Source organism: Dermacentor variabilis, chromosome 1, assembly GCF_050947875.1.
Source record: "Dermacentor variabilis isolate Ectoservices chromosome 1, ASM5094787v1, whole genome shotgun sequence".
Classification (NCBI taxonomy): Eukaryota; Metazoa; Arthropoda; class Arachnida; order Ixodida; family Ixodidae; genus Dermacentor; species Dermacentor variabilis.
The window spans coordinates 289,394,703-289,411,906 of record NC_134568.1 but is presented as its reverse complement, the minus strand read 5'-3'; the positions used below and the strand labels follow the sequence as shown (position 1 = coordinate 289,411,906).

The window sequence follows — 17,204 nt, the reverse complement described above, 5'->3', positions numbered from 1 at the left end:
TGCGTCGGCGCGATAGCTCTTTCGTGTAGCTTGTCCAGCCGGGGCTGCGTGCCGTGCGCCGAAGCCGACCGGCGCGGCTGTTTGAGGATCGCTGCTTGCCGTTACTTCTAAATCCCCACGGTAATTGTTGGCGGGATGTGACTATGTTTTCCGTATCTGCTTGTAGTAGAAGGCATTGACGCTTCAGGTGATAAAATGTGGATTGCGAGAGAAATGTTCTCTTTCTTTCTTTTTTTTTCGCGGTGAGAAAGTTTTGCTTACCCAGTCCTTTGTGTCTTGTCTCTTATTGTTTCCAAGAAGCACTGCGCGAGTCGCTAGATGCGCCTGTTAACAGCCGCTGCGGTGCGCTAGTGAACTTGGGCGTTTTCCTCGCGGCCGCCTTTCCACACGGCGGCGGCCCTTTGCCGCTTATAGCTCACCAAGCATCGTTCTATGTACACACGCGCCACGCGTGGTTAGGCGCTTCGGCTATTGTCTTTGGCAGCCCGTTTTCTCCTCGCGCGCGCTGTTTCCTTTCGAGGCAAAAACAATCGAGTGCGAAAAAGACGAGCGCGGCGCCGTGGCCGCGCTGGATCCCTTTCAACGGCCGCCATTTCTATTTAGTTTGAAGAGTTGGAGCGACTGGGCTGTTTTTTGTCGCCCGGAATCACTTTCCGCCTTTTCAACGTGGTCTCCTCGGGCCGCGGAATGTGGGTCAAACAGTGGTGTGTTCGGCGCGCGAGTTTTTCGACTGGTCCAACGAGCCTCATGTCCCGTCGCCTATAAATACGGACACATGTCGCATGCACCACGTCATTGCTGCCCGAGGCCGACGGAGGAAAGGCGCACGCTGGAGTGCTAAGGGTCCGCCGGCGGCTCGCCGAAAGCCGTCTCGTATTTATAGCGGAGAGCGCTCGTGCGAACATCTGCAACGCATCGCTGGTGCGTCGAGCGCGCCGAGGGGCCTCCGGAGTCGACGAGAGGGGAGCACGCGACAATGGGACGTCGCTGACGAAGAGCGGCCGTCTTGTATACCCCGACGAGCGGTGGTCCCTGGCTCCGAGGAGGGCCTCCTTGCGCGTGGCGCATGTCGTGCGCAGATGGTGCGACGAGATGGCCCGCGGCTGTGGCCCGGCCGGCTGCGTCCAATTGCTCGCCGGAGGCAAGGCTGCGCAGCGCGGCCCGCGTTAATTAGGCCGCCGCGGGAAGCTCGCGCGCCGCTTCTGCGATTGCCGTCGCGAAGTGCAAGCGCCGATCTTGGCGTTCTCTCCGATCCAGGGAGCAGCGCACTCCTCTCGCACTCCGTTGGCTCCATTTCGGAGGACGTGTGACACTTTCTGACAGCAGCCATTGTCTAACGACACGACCTTGTCGCGAAGATGGCTCAGAAAGGAAAGAAAAAAAAAAAGAATTCCGAATGCTCTCCTTGACATCTCACTAGGCTTGCGCGTTCTTTTGCGTCAGTGACGAGACGAACGTGACCTTCCCAGCGCTCTTCTACAGACGTTTCAAAATGCGTCCACGGCGCGCCGATGCACGCTACAATGTCATTTTTTTAGCATATTAGGATCGTCAGTATTCCGTGCGAGCTTCAACAGATTGCCAACGTTCTAAAGAACATAAATTTGGCCATTACTTATAGCGAAATTGGCGCTCGTGTCGATGTACGGACGTCACACGAATGCGCAGTCTATACTTGAGTTCAGCGAGAGCACTTTATTGCCGCACGCACACACACACACACACACACACACACACACACACACACACACACACACACACACACACACACACACACACACACGAGCGTGTTTTGGTGAAACAAAACAGCCAGCCGTTGCTTCCTTCGTATGAGGAAGCCTATAGTTACGAATTACTTATGATGATATCTGAAGTACTGGCCAAAGCGTTAAATCGTTTCGCGAATAGAAAGATGCATGAGATGAAATAATTCCATACAGCAATTGGGAGAATGCTTTTGCAGCCTGTCTAGAATGATTGATTGGTTGATTAAGTTAAACTTACCAAAGCCACACGGGGGCTATAAGAGACGCCGTATAGCCGAGGGTCATGGGTTCACTGTCACCACCTGGGGGTTATTTAACGAAGCGCGGTACACGATGTTCGCGCGTTCCACCCAACCAGAATTTGGGCGCCGCAGCTGAGAATCGAACCCGCGACCTCGTGCTCAGCAGCAGAACGCCACAGCCACTGCGGCAAGACCTCTTCGTTCAGTAGACACACGTGAAATGCAGAAGTGCTCTCATTATGCTATCTAAACCGCTGGAACAAACTTGCTGAACTTCGGTGCAGTTGAAAGAGAGAGAAAAAAAAAATGTCGTTCCAGTGGCTCTGGAAAGTTCGTTCTGTTATTGTGAATTTTTTTTATCCTCGTAACTTCCGCAAAAATATTTGAAAACCCCAAATATCAAGAAAAATGAGCACTAAGTTCACAATCTATAGCTCTGCGGCAAAAAAAAAAAAAAAACATATCCGTAATTCTGTAAAGTGCACTTGGTAGAGTCTTGAATACGTTCAATATGACCACGTCAGTGTTCAGCTTACCTGAATCTTTTTACCGGAGACTTCTGTTTCCCTCGGTTGCGTAAGCTTTGGTAATTTTTGTATACACCCACCCACAGAGAGAGATGAGAGAGGCCGTATCTCTAGGGCAGCGTATAATATACCAATTTAAAAGAAATATTCTTTATATACGATTAACAAAATTGAGATATCTATTTTTTGTTGAGCTACAGAGCTACAACGTGACGTTGCTTTTCCTGATGTCTTTCTTGTTCGTTTGTTTTCTTTTGCAATAATCGGTTAGTTTTGCAAAAAGAAAGATTGCGGATCACGGCCTAAGTGGAGCACTTTATCAGGATAGTTCCTAGGATTTCTCCATTTCTATTTCAGGTGAAAAAACGCTTAACTCTGTTCAGCCGGTTGCCTCGCGAGGTGCTTTGTGCGTTTCATGTGCACTCGAATCGGGGAGTGTCCGAGCCAAGAGCTTCCTCTCCGCGCCGTGTCGCGCATTGCACTCGAGATATCACGTCCGCCCTCCGCGCCACAACGAAAACACCCGGCTCCTAACTCAGACGCGCTTCGACGTTGCCGGGGTAATCCCTCGAAATGCGCGGCCCAAACGTATACCGGCTGCTCCAAATCAGCGGAAGGGGGCTCCTCGCGGGCCAACCGCCCTTGGATCCGAATCGAGGCCTACTGACGAAAACAGGAAAGCAAGCTTGATTGAAAAAATAGCCGGCCGGGGAATACCGAGCTAGCGGTGGGGATCGCTGGCGCTGACGCATTGGGGGCTGCAATGCGGGCCTGCCCCCCTTGAGTCGCTGCAGTCGGCCGTCCAAGGCTGCCAGCTATTCGTCTTCATTGGGGCCTCGCCGGCGGCTGCCTGTGTTGGCGGAGACGCCGACTGGCATCGCGGGGGAGCGCGCCGAGGCCGACCCAGTTCGCGCGCACAACCGTATAGCGACGCCGCTGGACCCTGACGGCGTCATGAAACGTGTCAGATGTTGAATAGCTTAACTTGAGAACTTCGCTGTTACATCTGCAAACATTTGACTCATTCTGAAATCGCCCCGCAGTTTTGAGCATGTACGACACAAGCTTGCGGTATACATATCGTTTGACGTGGTTGTAGCATCGAGAAAAAAGTTGGATGCGAGAATGTAAGAAATAAAATTAAAGTAAAAGAAAAATGCAACAGTTGTAAGCGTAAAAGCCCGCGAAATTAAAGAGTAGTTGTTTGTTACATTTGTTGCCATTACAAGTGATCTCGCATTCCTGTGACTTCGCCATAGACCGTTTTCCATGCTTTATATTTGTATAGGAAGGAAGGAAGTAAAATAAGAGGTGAAAGGCAGGGAGGGTAGTTAACCCGATCAAGTGTCTGGTTGGCTAAGTTCAGCACTGAAGTGCTCTTAGAAGGAGACCGCATAACTATTCAAGCTTCTTTCGGCACAGCGCAGATACGTACTGCCATTCGGGATGAACTGCTCAAATATTTATCGCGCGCTCATCCGCATACGTGTCTGCGAGAGGACAGATGTCCGGGAGCCAGACTGCTGGACGGAAACGTCTTTTGTTTACATAAGGGCGCACTCTAGATCCCGGGCGCGCGCCTGTGTTTACGCTTCCACTCTTGTGTTTCCCTGCGCGTTTCGACGCGTGCAATCCCAGACGCGGTTTCGACGACTCCGGCTGAGGACCTCCGTCGTCGCAGACACGGCGCACGCGGTTGTCGTCGTCGCGTATGGCACCCGCTTGTGCACCGGAAAGCATGTCGCTCGTCTCTGTGGGTCCAGCTGGACGCCGCGCCACTGTGTGGCAGTCGAAGCGTGTGTGGCTCGTAGGCGCTATCGCTTGAGTACCGTTGACGCGCTCTCACAGAATCCCGCGCGGGACCCCAGACTCGGAAACGGGGTGATAGCGGGCGCCGCAGGCGGCGGCTGTGCGCCTACGAAGGGGAGGGTGGGTCGTGCGGAGGGGAGGGTGGGTCGCGATACGCGGCTGTCTTGGAACATCCATCTGTTGAGGCGCGCAAGGCCATGACCTGCGATGAGCTTCTATGGTGCAGCGGGTATCTTATCTTAGAACAAGGCGTGTGTGCATGGCGAAACCGGTCCTGTCTCGATCTTTCTTTTTTTTCTCTTCCCCACAGTGCTTGTTTTTGAGAGAAAGTTCTGCTCGTAGCCGAAAAAGCACTGTCACAAAACGTATGTGTACATAAATAGAGAAGACGCCGGGATTAACGAGGAACCAGGCGTCGCGTGAAGAGAGACACAGAAATAAAGGAAAAGCGTACTGAGTTTGACCAGGAGGTAATAGTCTGGTTTGCTGCCCTGCAAGACTGCGAGTGAAGGGGAGTTATGGGGGGGGGGGGGATTTATTGATGGGGTTTAACGTCCAAACGCAGCACAGGTGCTATGGGAGGCACCGTAGCAAAGGGCTCCGGATTAATTTGGACCAAAGCACGGTGCACGGGGTCGACGATGAGAGGTAAATAAGCGAGAGCACGTCGGTCACTGTGGGTATATAAGAACAACACTAGGACGAAACTCAAACATGCCGAAGTGCCGTATAGACGCACAGGGCAGATTCTTTGTATAGAAGGCGCACCGCACCGCCCTCTGTTTTTCCAGTCGGTGAAGGATCTTTTGCTGATGCCTGTGTTTTGTTGCACAGTGTCCAACACAAGCCGGTTACATCTCACCGAGTGTTGTGTTCAAGCTCGATAGGAGTGGTGCATCGCCGTGCCCGTCGATGGTGTCGTGTTGACGTGCTGCATTGTGCTCTCGTATTGCGTTATACATGTGTGGCATGCCAGTTTGCAAGCGTGATGTGGTCTGTTTTGGTCTCGTATAGTCCCTTGCTCGCTCGTCCGTCGACGTGCGTGACTTTTGCTGGGGGGAGAGGAAAAGATGACTGTCTTTCGCGCTACACATTCGTTTTCTGTTTCCTCAACAGAGGTCGCCTATCCGATCCGGAGAAGATGAGCTGGTGAGTCGCTCGTCCTTTAGTCACTCTTATTTTGCCTGCGCAGTTGCGAAAGGAAAGGAAAGGTGTATATATATATATATATATATATATATATATATATATATATATATAATTTCAGAGAGCAAGATGAAATTGCATCATCCTCTGTGGTACTGAAGCCAAATTTCGGGTGTACGAGGAGCTTCAAAAATTTTCAATTTGTTGTAAACTTTTTCAAAGCCAACGCTACTCGTGCGAGTTAAAGTTTGTGTGAATGAATCTTAGTCTTCTCGTTTTAATCTTAGCACGAGCAGTGTAGATAGTTTGACCATTTCTATCTCATTTGTTGTTTTCCTGATGATTTAATTAGTGCTGCACTCGAGTCAGCATCAGTTTCTCTCAGACGTGGCCATTTGGCTGGCATAATCATGAAGTGCTAATGGCGCAGTTATGTCGCGTTCCTATTAGCGCGCGCATACGTGACCAGGCGAAGCCAAACTAAAAGTAGAGCATCAAGAACACAACGCACTCGGAATGTGATGTCGCCTAACGAAAGGAAGCGCCCAACTGTTGCGATGCATCCGCATCTCGCATATAAATACGGCGGGCGCCGACGGACAGGCGTCCAGCGCGGGCGGTCCCGACATTCCTGGAATGTTGGCACTGACTCAGCTGCGCAGGTTTCGCGCCGCCATTGTTTCCCTCGCTGCCCCTGGCGGCGAGTTTTCGTTTGCACCGCGTTTATTTCCAGTCTCGGAAGACGAATTCTCGGGAGGGCGACTTGCGTCAGTCTAGCAATCACCGATGCGTGTCGACGACAGTCGCGGGATGACAAAGACGATGACGAACGTGCGAAAGATGAAACCTTGCGCGGTGGGGGCTGGCGGTGCAGTGATCGCGCGGCGGTCCCTTGCATAACGAACCGTTGGCCCAAGCGCTCGATCGAGGGCATTGTTCCCCCCCCACACACAGCGCGCACCCCGGAGACCTTGTGGCGACTCGCGCGCACCTCTTTAACGATCGTTCTGCGCGCGAGTGTCTTTATTGTTGTTTTTTTCTCTTCTTCTTGGGCTGCGAGGCCTCCGCGTCGAGAGCCCGAAGACGAGTCGTCACCCAGCGTTGCGCATTACACGGCCTGGGCGTTTTGGCAGCAATGATGCGCCAGCTTGAGCGGCACCGTCTGTGTGTGTCGCCCGCGACTGGACGCACGTGCATATGCGCTGCTTGTGTTGCGCATGCTGGTTATGTGCGAGCGGCGGCCCCTTGAGCAACGCGCCAGTTGGTGGTTGAAAAAACCTGCAGCAGCCGCGCAGATTTCAGTGCGCGCAACCGCTTGACCCGAGTGAACTTTTATTGTCGTTTTGTTTATTTATCTTCTCTCCGATTTTACCGGGGAAACGGAAGAATCTTTCGAAAATGTAGATCGCAGTTAGGACGCCCCGCATGGAGCGTCACTGTACAGCCTGAAATTTGGCATTCATCCCAATTCCGCATGCAGGGAACGCACGAGTGCATTGAGCGGACGAAATATGTCTTTCTGGCTGAGGCCATTTCAAAAGCAGAGAGAGAAGCAGCAGCAGCAAGCCCCATGTATAGCATTCCCGATTAATGCCAAGCTTTCGTCAAGGCATTAACTTTTACGGATGTTGAGACTCGTACATGTCCTCCACGCACATATAAGCGGGGGAGCGGACTGTCTAGTATTATCGATAATTTGGGGCCCTGAGTAGACACGAAGGATAGACGTACGCGCAGCATTTAGTGCCGCACCGAGTATTTCTGCTCTTCGCGGGCGGCGTGTTTAATGTCCTGGCGGCTTTCCTTAGCAAGCTCGTCATGTGGGACAGTGCCACTTTGTGATGCGCAGATACCTTCGCTCAAGTTCACATTACTTTTTACAAGGTTGCTGTTAGGCACTCTCGGATGTTGAGGCGCCGCTCACTTGTCCGCATGATCTCGATGCTCGATACGGCGACCACCAGTATGTTCGACAGAAATTGGGAGTGGCTGGAAGCTTTGCCGAAAACAAATTTTCGTCAGCTCCAGTCTCCTGTCCGTTACTCAACAGCCGGTCTATGTAAATGCAATAAGGCGCTGATTAAAAAGCGCCAGGGGCTAAATTCACAAAGCGTCGCTTTCGTAAGTAAAATTTGCAGTTGGCCGACCGCCTTCTCTGATATTTCCAGCACCAGGATTGATTGGACTTGGGAAGAATTCTAGCGTGCGATGTTTTTGTAAATACGAGCCCGGATTAGTAGGAGTGACTTGCTCTTTGTTAGCGCGAGAGCACAAGGATAGCAAACAAAACACATTTCTGGTTCACCTCCCAACCTCTATTCTTTTTCTCTCATGGAGAAGTGTTTCTGCAAAAAGCCTGAACTACGTGATCTTCGCATTCGAGCTAATATCATACGTCTTAAACTGTTAACCCTGTCTGGCAAAAAATAACGCAACTACGTAGGTGAAACCTGCGCAGAGGTCTATAACAACGACTCTCGGGGGCAAGTTAAGTGCGTGACAGCCCTCGTCCATTGGCAAGAGGGTTTATTTTAATGAAGCCTCGCAGTTAGCCTATTTTTCAACTTCGAGTCGAAGAAGCGCTCTTTGAAAGTTACTGCGTTCGCAAAGTAATCCGAGCGAAAGAGTATTTACAAAAAGTTCTTGCGCCAAAAGTTTTCGCGAGAGAAAATTCCAGCCAAACATGGTGTTGGACATATTATTATAGCGAAGGTGGCGCTGGCAGTGGCGAACAACGCTCACGAACGAAAACTTGTAACTCGGCCCCTGTTACCGATGGGGGGAAACACGGACGCCCACGTTGCGTTCTGAAACGGCGATGAAACCTATTGCTTCGGCGGTGTTGTGTTGTGACGAGGATGCGCCGCACCGCGTCATTGATGTGAAGCGCTTGTGTCTTCTTCGCAAAAGAGATCACTTTCTACCTGTCGGGTCTCTTCTTATTTTTCTACTTTTTTCAGTTGTTTAGAAAGAGCCATAGCACGAAAAAAGAAAGAAAGAGAAGAACGAAAGAAAGACCTAAGGCTTTCAGACAAATCTGCATTTAGTCTTGCTGTCCCGATAGCGAAGAGCCAGGTCCCCAAGCGCCGACTTTGTCGACGAGCAGAGCTCGTAGCGATTACTAATGACCGTCTTAATTGCCAACAGGTGCGCATGCGATGCCGTTTGGCGCAGCGCGTTCGTGATCGGAGAGCGAGCCCTTTGAATCTCTCCCTCGGCGACCGTCGCCGCTGGGTCAATATCGTTACCGATGCAACCCCGCCGCGTACGCTGTGTAGGTACGCGCGTCCCGAGCGGTCGATGAGGAAGGAGAAAGCGAAACGCGCGCGCGGCCCACGTGTTGGGGAAGACGCCGAAGCGCGCCCTCGACTTCTCCGCGCCGAGGAGGCGCGTCGCGTGAGCTTTCTCCGCGCTCCTCGACTGCTCCGAATTTGCGTCTTTCTCTGTTTCTCGCCCTCTCTTTCTTTTTTGTTTTGTTTTTCTTTCTCTTCTTCGACAAAGCCTCAGATGAGACTGCCACCTTCGAGGGGAGATGCGACGACAAAAATAAATCGGCTCGCTTTCGCACATAACTGGAGGCGGCCATCAGATGGATTGCGTTTCTTCGCCTATTCTATTTCCCCCCCCCTCTCTCTCTCGCGCGCTCACGCGCAAGGTTAACGCGCCTCGCGCATGACGCAGTCTCCTCGGCTAACTTCGCAGCCGTGTTCCTGGTCGCGCCGTTGCTTTGTTGCCAGCGGCGGCGCCCGGAGAGCGGGCCCAAAAAGTGGCCATGAAAAAAATACCCCAGAGCGACGAAATTCATTGCGGGCGTCTGCGGTCGGCGTGGGCGCCCGTTTGTTTCCCCGTGTTGCGGTGCCGTTTCGCCCCAAAATACACGCCACGATTCTCCTATTACGCCGTCGAGCGGCACCGAAAAAAAGAAAAAAGAAATCTGCGAGGCGAAGTGCGGGCACATGCTTGCCCGTCCAATTCTGTCGCTGAGTGCCTTCGCGCAGGTCGTCGCCGCGCTGCTCTCAGGTTCGCGCGAAATTTTGAGAACCCGGAAAGAGATGCGTGGGGATTGAGGGGGGGGGGGGGAGCGGGGTATTTGGGAGTAACTTCTCGAGTGCACTTGAAAAGCCACCGAAGGTTGGACCGACCCTTCGAAAGACCCATGAATTCTACTGAGCAGGGATAACATAACGACTCTGTTCCAATGCTGTTCCTTTTCGCGCTTTATCAGCGCGTGTCCGGGCGCCGCTCAAGCCTATGCGTTATCACCGGGACCGACGGATCGTGAACAGTGGAATCCTTACATTACTATACCTGCCCGTGAAGCTCGTGTTTTGTAAGGAGTCTTTTTCACCGATACATTTGTTATCATCCGTCCTGCCGAGTGGCTGATTCCGGCGATCGCGCGGGTCTGCGGCTTCAAGTGTGCCAATGACGAAAGGGCGAGAAAAAAATGGGAAGTCAGATGAATCGTTACAAAACATTGCCTTAACCGATCCTCGTGGCGTCAGGGCGTCCTGCGCGGTCCGGTGCATGCAAAACGGACGCAGCGCCATAGTTTTCACAAAACTTGTCCTCGGTATAAATGCGGGTATGGGCCACTGCAGGCTCCATCCATTGTGCCATACATCCAATCATATGGGAAGCGCCCTGCGATCTTACTAAGAGTTCGATTTACGTGCTTGCGTGCAACAGAATATATATATATATATATATATATATATATATATATATATTTCGCGTGAGATGCTCTACCAATTGAGCTACCGCGGCGCCATTTTCCTATCCACTTTCTTGGTTATCTATGTTTCCTAGTAGAACCCTGGGAGGGTTAGCCAGCGCCGCCACTCACAGACCGAAATGCGAAGGTTGTGGGTTCGGTCCCCACCTGCGGCAAGTCGTTTTTTCATCCACTTTCATTTCCATTAATTTATCGTTTCATTATTTAATTTATTAAGCACATGTAATTTGCCCTATGTTGTCTCCTTGGTGTCAGTGTTTGTTGGCTTCTTAAGATATGACTAATGAAAAAATCGGGTCCCTCGGTTAATTCCCTGCCTTCTGGTTTATATATATATATATATATATATATATATATATATATATATATATATATATATATATATATATATATAAACAAAACGTTAAGCATCTTGACTATGCGCAGCCTTTTTTTTTTTTTCGCTGTATATATACCGATACTAAAAAGCGCCAAGCTATCACACTGTTTTGCTATCGCGCTTTTTTTTTTCTTTTTTTTTTTTTCGGCCGCTTATTGTGCGAGCACATCGGGAGCCCCGCAGAACCATTCTCCGCGAAGCCGGGCGCGCGTGCAGACGGCGCCTCGCGGGGCCGTGCGTGGCGTTCGGGAGAGGCGGCACGGGAAAGGGGCCCCCTGCACCGCGACAGGGCGAAGAAGGAGCCGCCTCTGTTCTGGCGAACTTGGCCCCGTCGCGCAGACGTTTCTGGTCGACCTCGCGCAGCTGTGAGAGGAGTCTTTTGTTTCAGCTGCTCCACTTCTGCAGGCGGCGCGATTTCTGTTATCCAGGACGCGCCGCGGGCTCGTTCAGCGCTGCTTAAGTGGCCCAGAATTACGAGCCACCCCGCTGGACCTGGAGGCGAAGCCTTTCTTCTTTAAAGCTCGTCGCCTGTCCTGGCGTGTAACCTCTTAGCCTGAGCTGAGGCGAGAAACAACACCGCAGGAGTAACACCGAGGCTAATCGCGGTCGCCGAGCGAGATAATTATTGCTCCGCTTCCAGGTGCTGGTGTGTAAACCCTCAGTCGACTCGAGATTGTCGTGTACGATGGCACCTGACCGCTGTGTCTTTCGCAGAACCGAGACCGCTGAAGAATCGCCGTGGAGGGTCGCGCGTGCACCCCATCTTACCGGCTCGCTGCCCCCTTTCGTGCGGTGTAATCTTTACTACCGAAGCTCTTGGATGTTTTGAGCGCATAATATTGCGTGCGCTATCGCCGGGTGTTTGCAGCTCACCTTGAACAGCTATCAAAATCGTACAATCTCGGCGCCGCCGATGGAGTCGGCAAGGCAAAACAAGACAACGTTCAGGCAAGGCAAGAGCCACACTAGCAGCTCCTGTAAATTAACATGGTTCGGTTTCGAACGGTGTCGTTCGTTTTGTTACACGTATATTTCTTTCTTTTTTATACACATATTATTTGCGCGGTCCTTCTTCCTTTTCCAGTTTAGCTATAGTGGAGAAAAATGTCTCGGTAATTTCACGACCTGTATTATTTATTTATTTATTAAACCCTATCGTGGGTCATTACAGAGAGGGCACGAAAATAGTAGTATGAAAAAGCACAGCTAAAGAAACACTAATCAAAACAAAACAATCAATACATCGAAAAGAAGCATCGCATTCGTGGAAATACGTCCACAGCGTGTTCGAAAGCACGGACATCATCTGAAACAACGACAGACCTGGCCAAGCTTTCTGAATTCGGCCCATGGTTCGCAAAGCTTTCGTTTTTAAGTGATCGATGTCATCGGCCGGTCCCCGTCACTAATATGTCCAGCATCATGAGTTGCTCGAATTTGCTGTGTATACGAACAGTTCTAGCTGTATGAGAGGTTTTAGTGAATAGGGACCGCGGTGTTTTGCCTACTCCCGCGTGTGGCCTTGTACTTAGCCGCTGAGTAGATGACCGGCGATAATTTTTTCTGGTCGTATACACCCCAGCGAGTCTCTTCAGTCAGCTAAACAGCGACCAGCCACCGGAATCTGCATCTCCTTCACAGTGGGCGAAAATAGGAGCGCAGTTTTATAAGCAGCACGTGTCCTGTGCCGCGCATTCGCTGCAGCTTGGGCAACGGTGGCTTTGCGCCGCATGAGCACAGCGCCACACCGGCAGCAACCCTTGCCGCGGCCCAAAATGGGAGCCCGCGTCGACCCGAGTCACGCCTGGCGCTCCACGGCGCGTCTCATTCGAGCCGGGATGCGCAGATTCGGCAACCGCTCGAGTCGGTGGCGTTGCCGGGGCCGCTTCCTCGTGAGGGCGCTCATCGAATCTAATCGGCGATGGCGTTCAGGTGCCCGGAAGCAGCGTCTTCATTGAAAGTGCGGCCGGAGTGGCCGCGACCTCGCGCCGATGGCGGAGCCTCAATGACCCTGATCTCTGGACCGGAGAAGCCCGGTAGCGGGCCGCCAACGGCGCCGGCCCAGGCTCGCCGCGGTCCTCTCGAGGAACCCCATAGAAAGTTGCGCCGGGCGCAACAAAAGACGCTGCTCCGCAGTGCGCCTTGGATGCGAGCCCGACCTTTCCCGGAGGCGCATCGCGGAGATGCATTGCTCGGCCAATTGGTCTCGTTGAGCGTGACCCAGCGTCGGCTTCCTAGTGCCGGGCTGCGCGCCGGCGCAGCGGTGGGCCCTTCCGGCCGTGACTGCGAGTTCAATGGGTGACGAGAATGATTGACGAATGACGCGCGGCCCGCACGCAAAAGCAGCCAACCAAGTGCAGCCTCCGAAATCTGCGCGCCCCTTATTCGGGCCGTCGTGTGCGGCGCAGCTGCAGGCGACGATGAGCTCCGCCTGCGGCTGGTGCGCCGCGATGTGGACACGGATGTTTGTTGCTTGAATGGCAGCGACCGCCGAGCGGTCCATTAGAAGCCAGGAAACGGCGCGACGGAAATGCAGTTTGGTGTGCGGGTCCATCTCCTTACAGGCAGATTTTTTCTCGTTTTTCGCAGTCGGTGCTCGCCAACAGCAAGCGCCCGATTGACGCGCACCCGTGCAGTCCTCGTGGGCCTCTCTTTATGGCTTTGGTTACTTCGAGCTTGATGTTTTGCAGGCGCCTTGGGAGTCGCGACACGGGTCATAAATAAGGCCAAAACCGTGCAAAGACTAATTTTCGTTTGAAAAGTTCCGATAGATCTCTGGATATTGACAATGTCATTCCGCAGCTGCAGCGGAGATTCGTCGCTCCCTCGCACACCGATCATTCGAGGAATTACGCGTACAAGATCTTCGCTTCGCTCGTTTGTACAGATGCCAGTCGTTCCGAGGCATGCTAAATACTCGCGAAGGAAACCAGGAGCAGCCGGCCTGTAAGCATCGCCTGGGTTGCGCGTACTTGCATGCTGGTAGAAACTCGGGTCATCTACACTCTAAGAAAAAAAGGACTAAAAGGGGTAGGGAGGTTAGTCCTTTTGGGGACTAACTGATTTGCCACAACCATTAGTCCTTTTGGGGACGAACTGACATGGGATGAACTGTTACTCCCCATGCGCTTACTCCTTCGGGGACTAACAGTTGCCCCTGCCCGATGGTCCTCAAGGGAGTAACTGTAATTCGTTCCGATGCTCCGCAAAGGTGTAATTAATTAAAATAGGCATTTATACCCTAATAAAAAAAATTAATGAGCTGAAAAAAAGAAACGTGCCCGCCAGCAGGATTCGAACTCACATCATCTTGCTAACAAGTCAGGTACTCTAACCACTTCACCACGCCGCTTGCTTGGAAAGACGGGCTATTTCGACAAGGTTAAGCATGGGAACGCAAGTGCGGCAATATAAAAGTGACTGTATTTTGTGCAAGCTATGCAGTCAGAGTCTAACGTTGAGTGTACTTGCAACCATAAGCGACTGCGAAAAGAAATCAGCCCGAGTATTTTTAGGGCGATTTAAACTGAGGCACTACGCCATGTATACGTGTAGCGAGCTCAAACGGGGCACCGAAGACGACAGAGAAGGGCAATTTCTCTGTCGCTTAGCGCGTGCCGTTTGAGCTACACATCGCTTCAGTTCGCAACCTCCTTGGAACGGAAGGAACTTAGGTACTATAGACCAAGAAAATCTAGCCGTCTATCAGTGACTTGCGCGTTTAATGTGTATCGCTCACTTATGGGGTGCGCACGAAGGGCATGCCTCTTCACATTCCAGTTTTAAGTTTCACGTAATTTTCTCACGAAGAGGCAAGGTGCTGCTTTGCATGTAGTTCAATAGACAATGCACGAACTTCGAACCATTCACGATTTATAGACAATACCGTTTTCGCCGCATCGCTCCATGACACGGACGAAAACAGCGAAGTGCCTGGGGAGTAACTGTTGCCGTTCGTCCTCCCATTGCTCTCTTTCCGAGCAGGGACTAAACACTTACTCTCCGAAATTTGCACACGGCCCGCACATTCATGCAGTTAGTCCTTTGAGGGACGAAAGCGCCCTTTTTAGGACTAACGGCGCAGTTACTCCCGCTTTCCCCGGGATTTTTCTTAGAGTGTAGGCGGTCATGTAGGCTCCCTGTATACGGTCATCCTTCGCAAGCCTCCACCTGCCGCCCGTCTGGTAGCGGGCACCTGGTACTCAAGACGTCGTTGCGGGTGCCCTGCAAACCATAGTTACCAGGACCTAAGAGCAACCCGGCGCACCTGGCGGCGACGACAGCGTCGGCGCGCGCCACATTTTATTATTTTTATTTCTTCTTATTGTCATGTTTTCCTTTCATTAACGTGCTGCGCGCCTGCTGGTTGCGACGGCAAGTTAGAAATGCTTAGAAGTTCCGCCAGCCGCCTGTAGTCATTGCGGTAATTCACTCTTAATTGCGCAGCCGGCCGCGCGCGCAGTGTACAATGGGAGATTTGAAGCCCTCGGAAGCAATCCGCGCAGCCTTACGAAACTCGCCGTACGCTGCTCCGTCGCGTGTGCATTCAGTACACGCGCAGACCTGCAGCGCGGCTGTTTTTCTTTTTAATATAATTGTTCTCTCTCTCTCTCTCTCGCACGCACGCACGCACGCACGCACGCACGCACACACACACACACACACACACACACACACACACACACACACACACACACACACACGCACGCACACACACACACACACACACACACACAGGCGCGTGCGTGCGTGCGCGCGGGAATGAGGATGCATGCGCAATCTGTAAAAAATTTCATAAAAATAAAATAAACGTAAGAAGGAAACTCTGAATCCTAGAGAAAAGTTGTTTTCTCTGCCGGTTTGTATTGGCAGCGAGTCAAAGCAGTTTCTTTTGTCTTTCTTAGGTTTGGAAGACACCGCCGCGCGAATCTGGCCCGGCGCGTTGCGCGCAGAACACTCGTTTGCCGTGGCGAGCGGCCACTGGAGGTTGCATCCTTGCGCCCCTCGGACGCCCTTGGAACAGGAACTAGCGCTGCTGCGTGGGCGTAGCGCGGCGCCGCGGATCCTGCTCGCGTGCCCCGATGACAGGCCGCGGCAGGGAAAGTGGTGGCCGCTGCGGCCTGCGCGCGTTTCACGCGCCCCGAGCTCGCGATCAGCATGCATCGCGGCAGCTGCGCGTCGTTCGTACGGCAGCGCCGGACCGCCTCCCGCGACGCGCGCCGAAGCGCCGCTTCACTCATTCCGGTTGTAAGCCTCCGCCCACTGTGCCTCTGATGGGACGCTTGCAGTTGGCGGCATTTGGGGCGATGCTCATGCGTCCTCCCTCGGTGCACGTCTTGGAGCGAATGGGAAAAAAAAAAAAAAAAAGGAGTGCGACACTTGCGATTTCTGTTGCGTGCAGTATTCTAATGGCGTGCGATATTTAGTCCTTCACGTCGCATTCGGGCGGCTGCCTTGTTCACAGCTGAACTGCTGTGGATTCCGCAAGTAAATCTCCTGGGCCCGATAAAAAAAAAGAAATCTTCTGACGCCAGAACTTCTTGTGAACGCAGCTTCCAGTCAGTTGTGGTGTTTCATGCTTTAGAGGCAGCGGGCCAACATTTGTAATTTCGTCCTGAGGTGAACTGTGCGCTTCGTTATTTATGCTCACATACAAGGGTGCAAACTAGATGGGGCCCAAAGTACGCGATTAACGTGTATATATTAAATTGAAAGAGAGCTATAAGAACCACGCAAGGAACGATGGAAGGAACATGATATAGGTAACGTTAGAGGCAGCAAGATGGAGTAAGGACGCAGAACAAGTGTGATATTCTGGATGAGATTAAGCGGCGGAAGTGAGCGTGGAATAGATAGTGCGCGAAATAAATAGCCGGTAGTCTATTGGAACAACGGGTGCGAATGAAGGGGAAACGGAGTAGCCGGCCGATAGAGAAAGAGATGGAATGATGAGATTTCGGGTTTATGGCTGGACGATATGCTTCGTGCGAGCTCGGATCGACGTGTCGGACAAACGCAACTTGAGAAGTCTGGAATCGGCTTGTGCCCCGCAGCGGTCTTAATTATGCTGACGAAGATTGTGATGCATGTGTATCTTGGCCCGAGGTGTAGGGCAGGAAATTCCATCATTGAGCTGCGTAAGAAGGGAAATTGTCCTCATCCCCCCTCCCCACCCCCTCTTTTAATTTTTTTTCTCTGTACTCTTCTTTTTCTGTCTTTGTTTCTTTTCGTTTTGTTTTTTACGTGGGAGCCACTGCGTCCCGAAGCCCAGCTTTGGTTACGGACAGCGCGCGCAGGCCCCTTGAATAGCACAGCACTACGGGTGACGGTACGAAAACGAGGATGGCGGCGCCTGGGAATGCTCTCACGCGAGGCGCGTAAAGCGCTCCCTGACGCCTTCCGGCGGAGGGTGAGGCAGTTCCGCTGGCATTATTAAAACCCTTGGTCGGCGCTGAGCGTTACGGATGTCAAACCGAGAGCCCCTTTTATTTCGGGCGCGATCGGGCGGATGTCAGCCGCGGACCGTCCGACGGTGCGAGGGCGAGAGCGGGTCGACTGCTGCGTGGATTTCCGGTGGAAATTCGCCAAGGTCCACCCATT

At 52.3% G+C, this 17,204-nt stretch overlaps 1 protein-coding gene across 2 annotated transcripts in view; it reads left to right on the top strand.

The window, feature by feature from the left end:
* The window catches only part of rau (RA domain-containing protein rau), an 80,769-nt gene that overhangs the window by 36,637 nt on the left and 26,928 nt on the right, over nucleotides 1-17,204 (top strand). The window contains exon 2 of one of the 2 annotated variants that reach the window (XM_075677811.1): nucleotides 5,461-5,493. The exons of the other annotated variant lie outside the window; for it this stretch is intronic. Within the exon in view, the coding sequence (XP_075533926.1) occupies nucleotides 5,461-5,493 (33 nt within the window). The remainder of the gene's footprint in view (nucleotides 1-5,460; nucleotides 5,494-17,204) is intronic. 2 annotated transcript variants of the gene reach the window in all.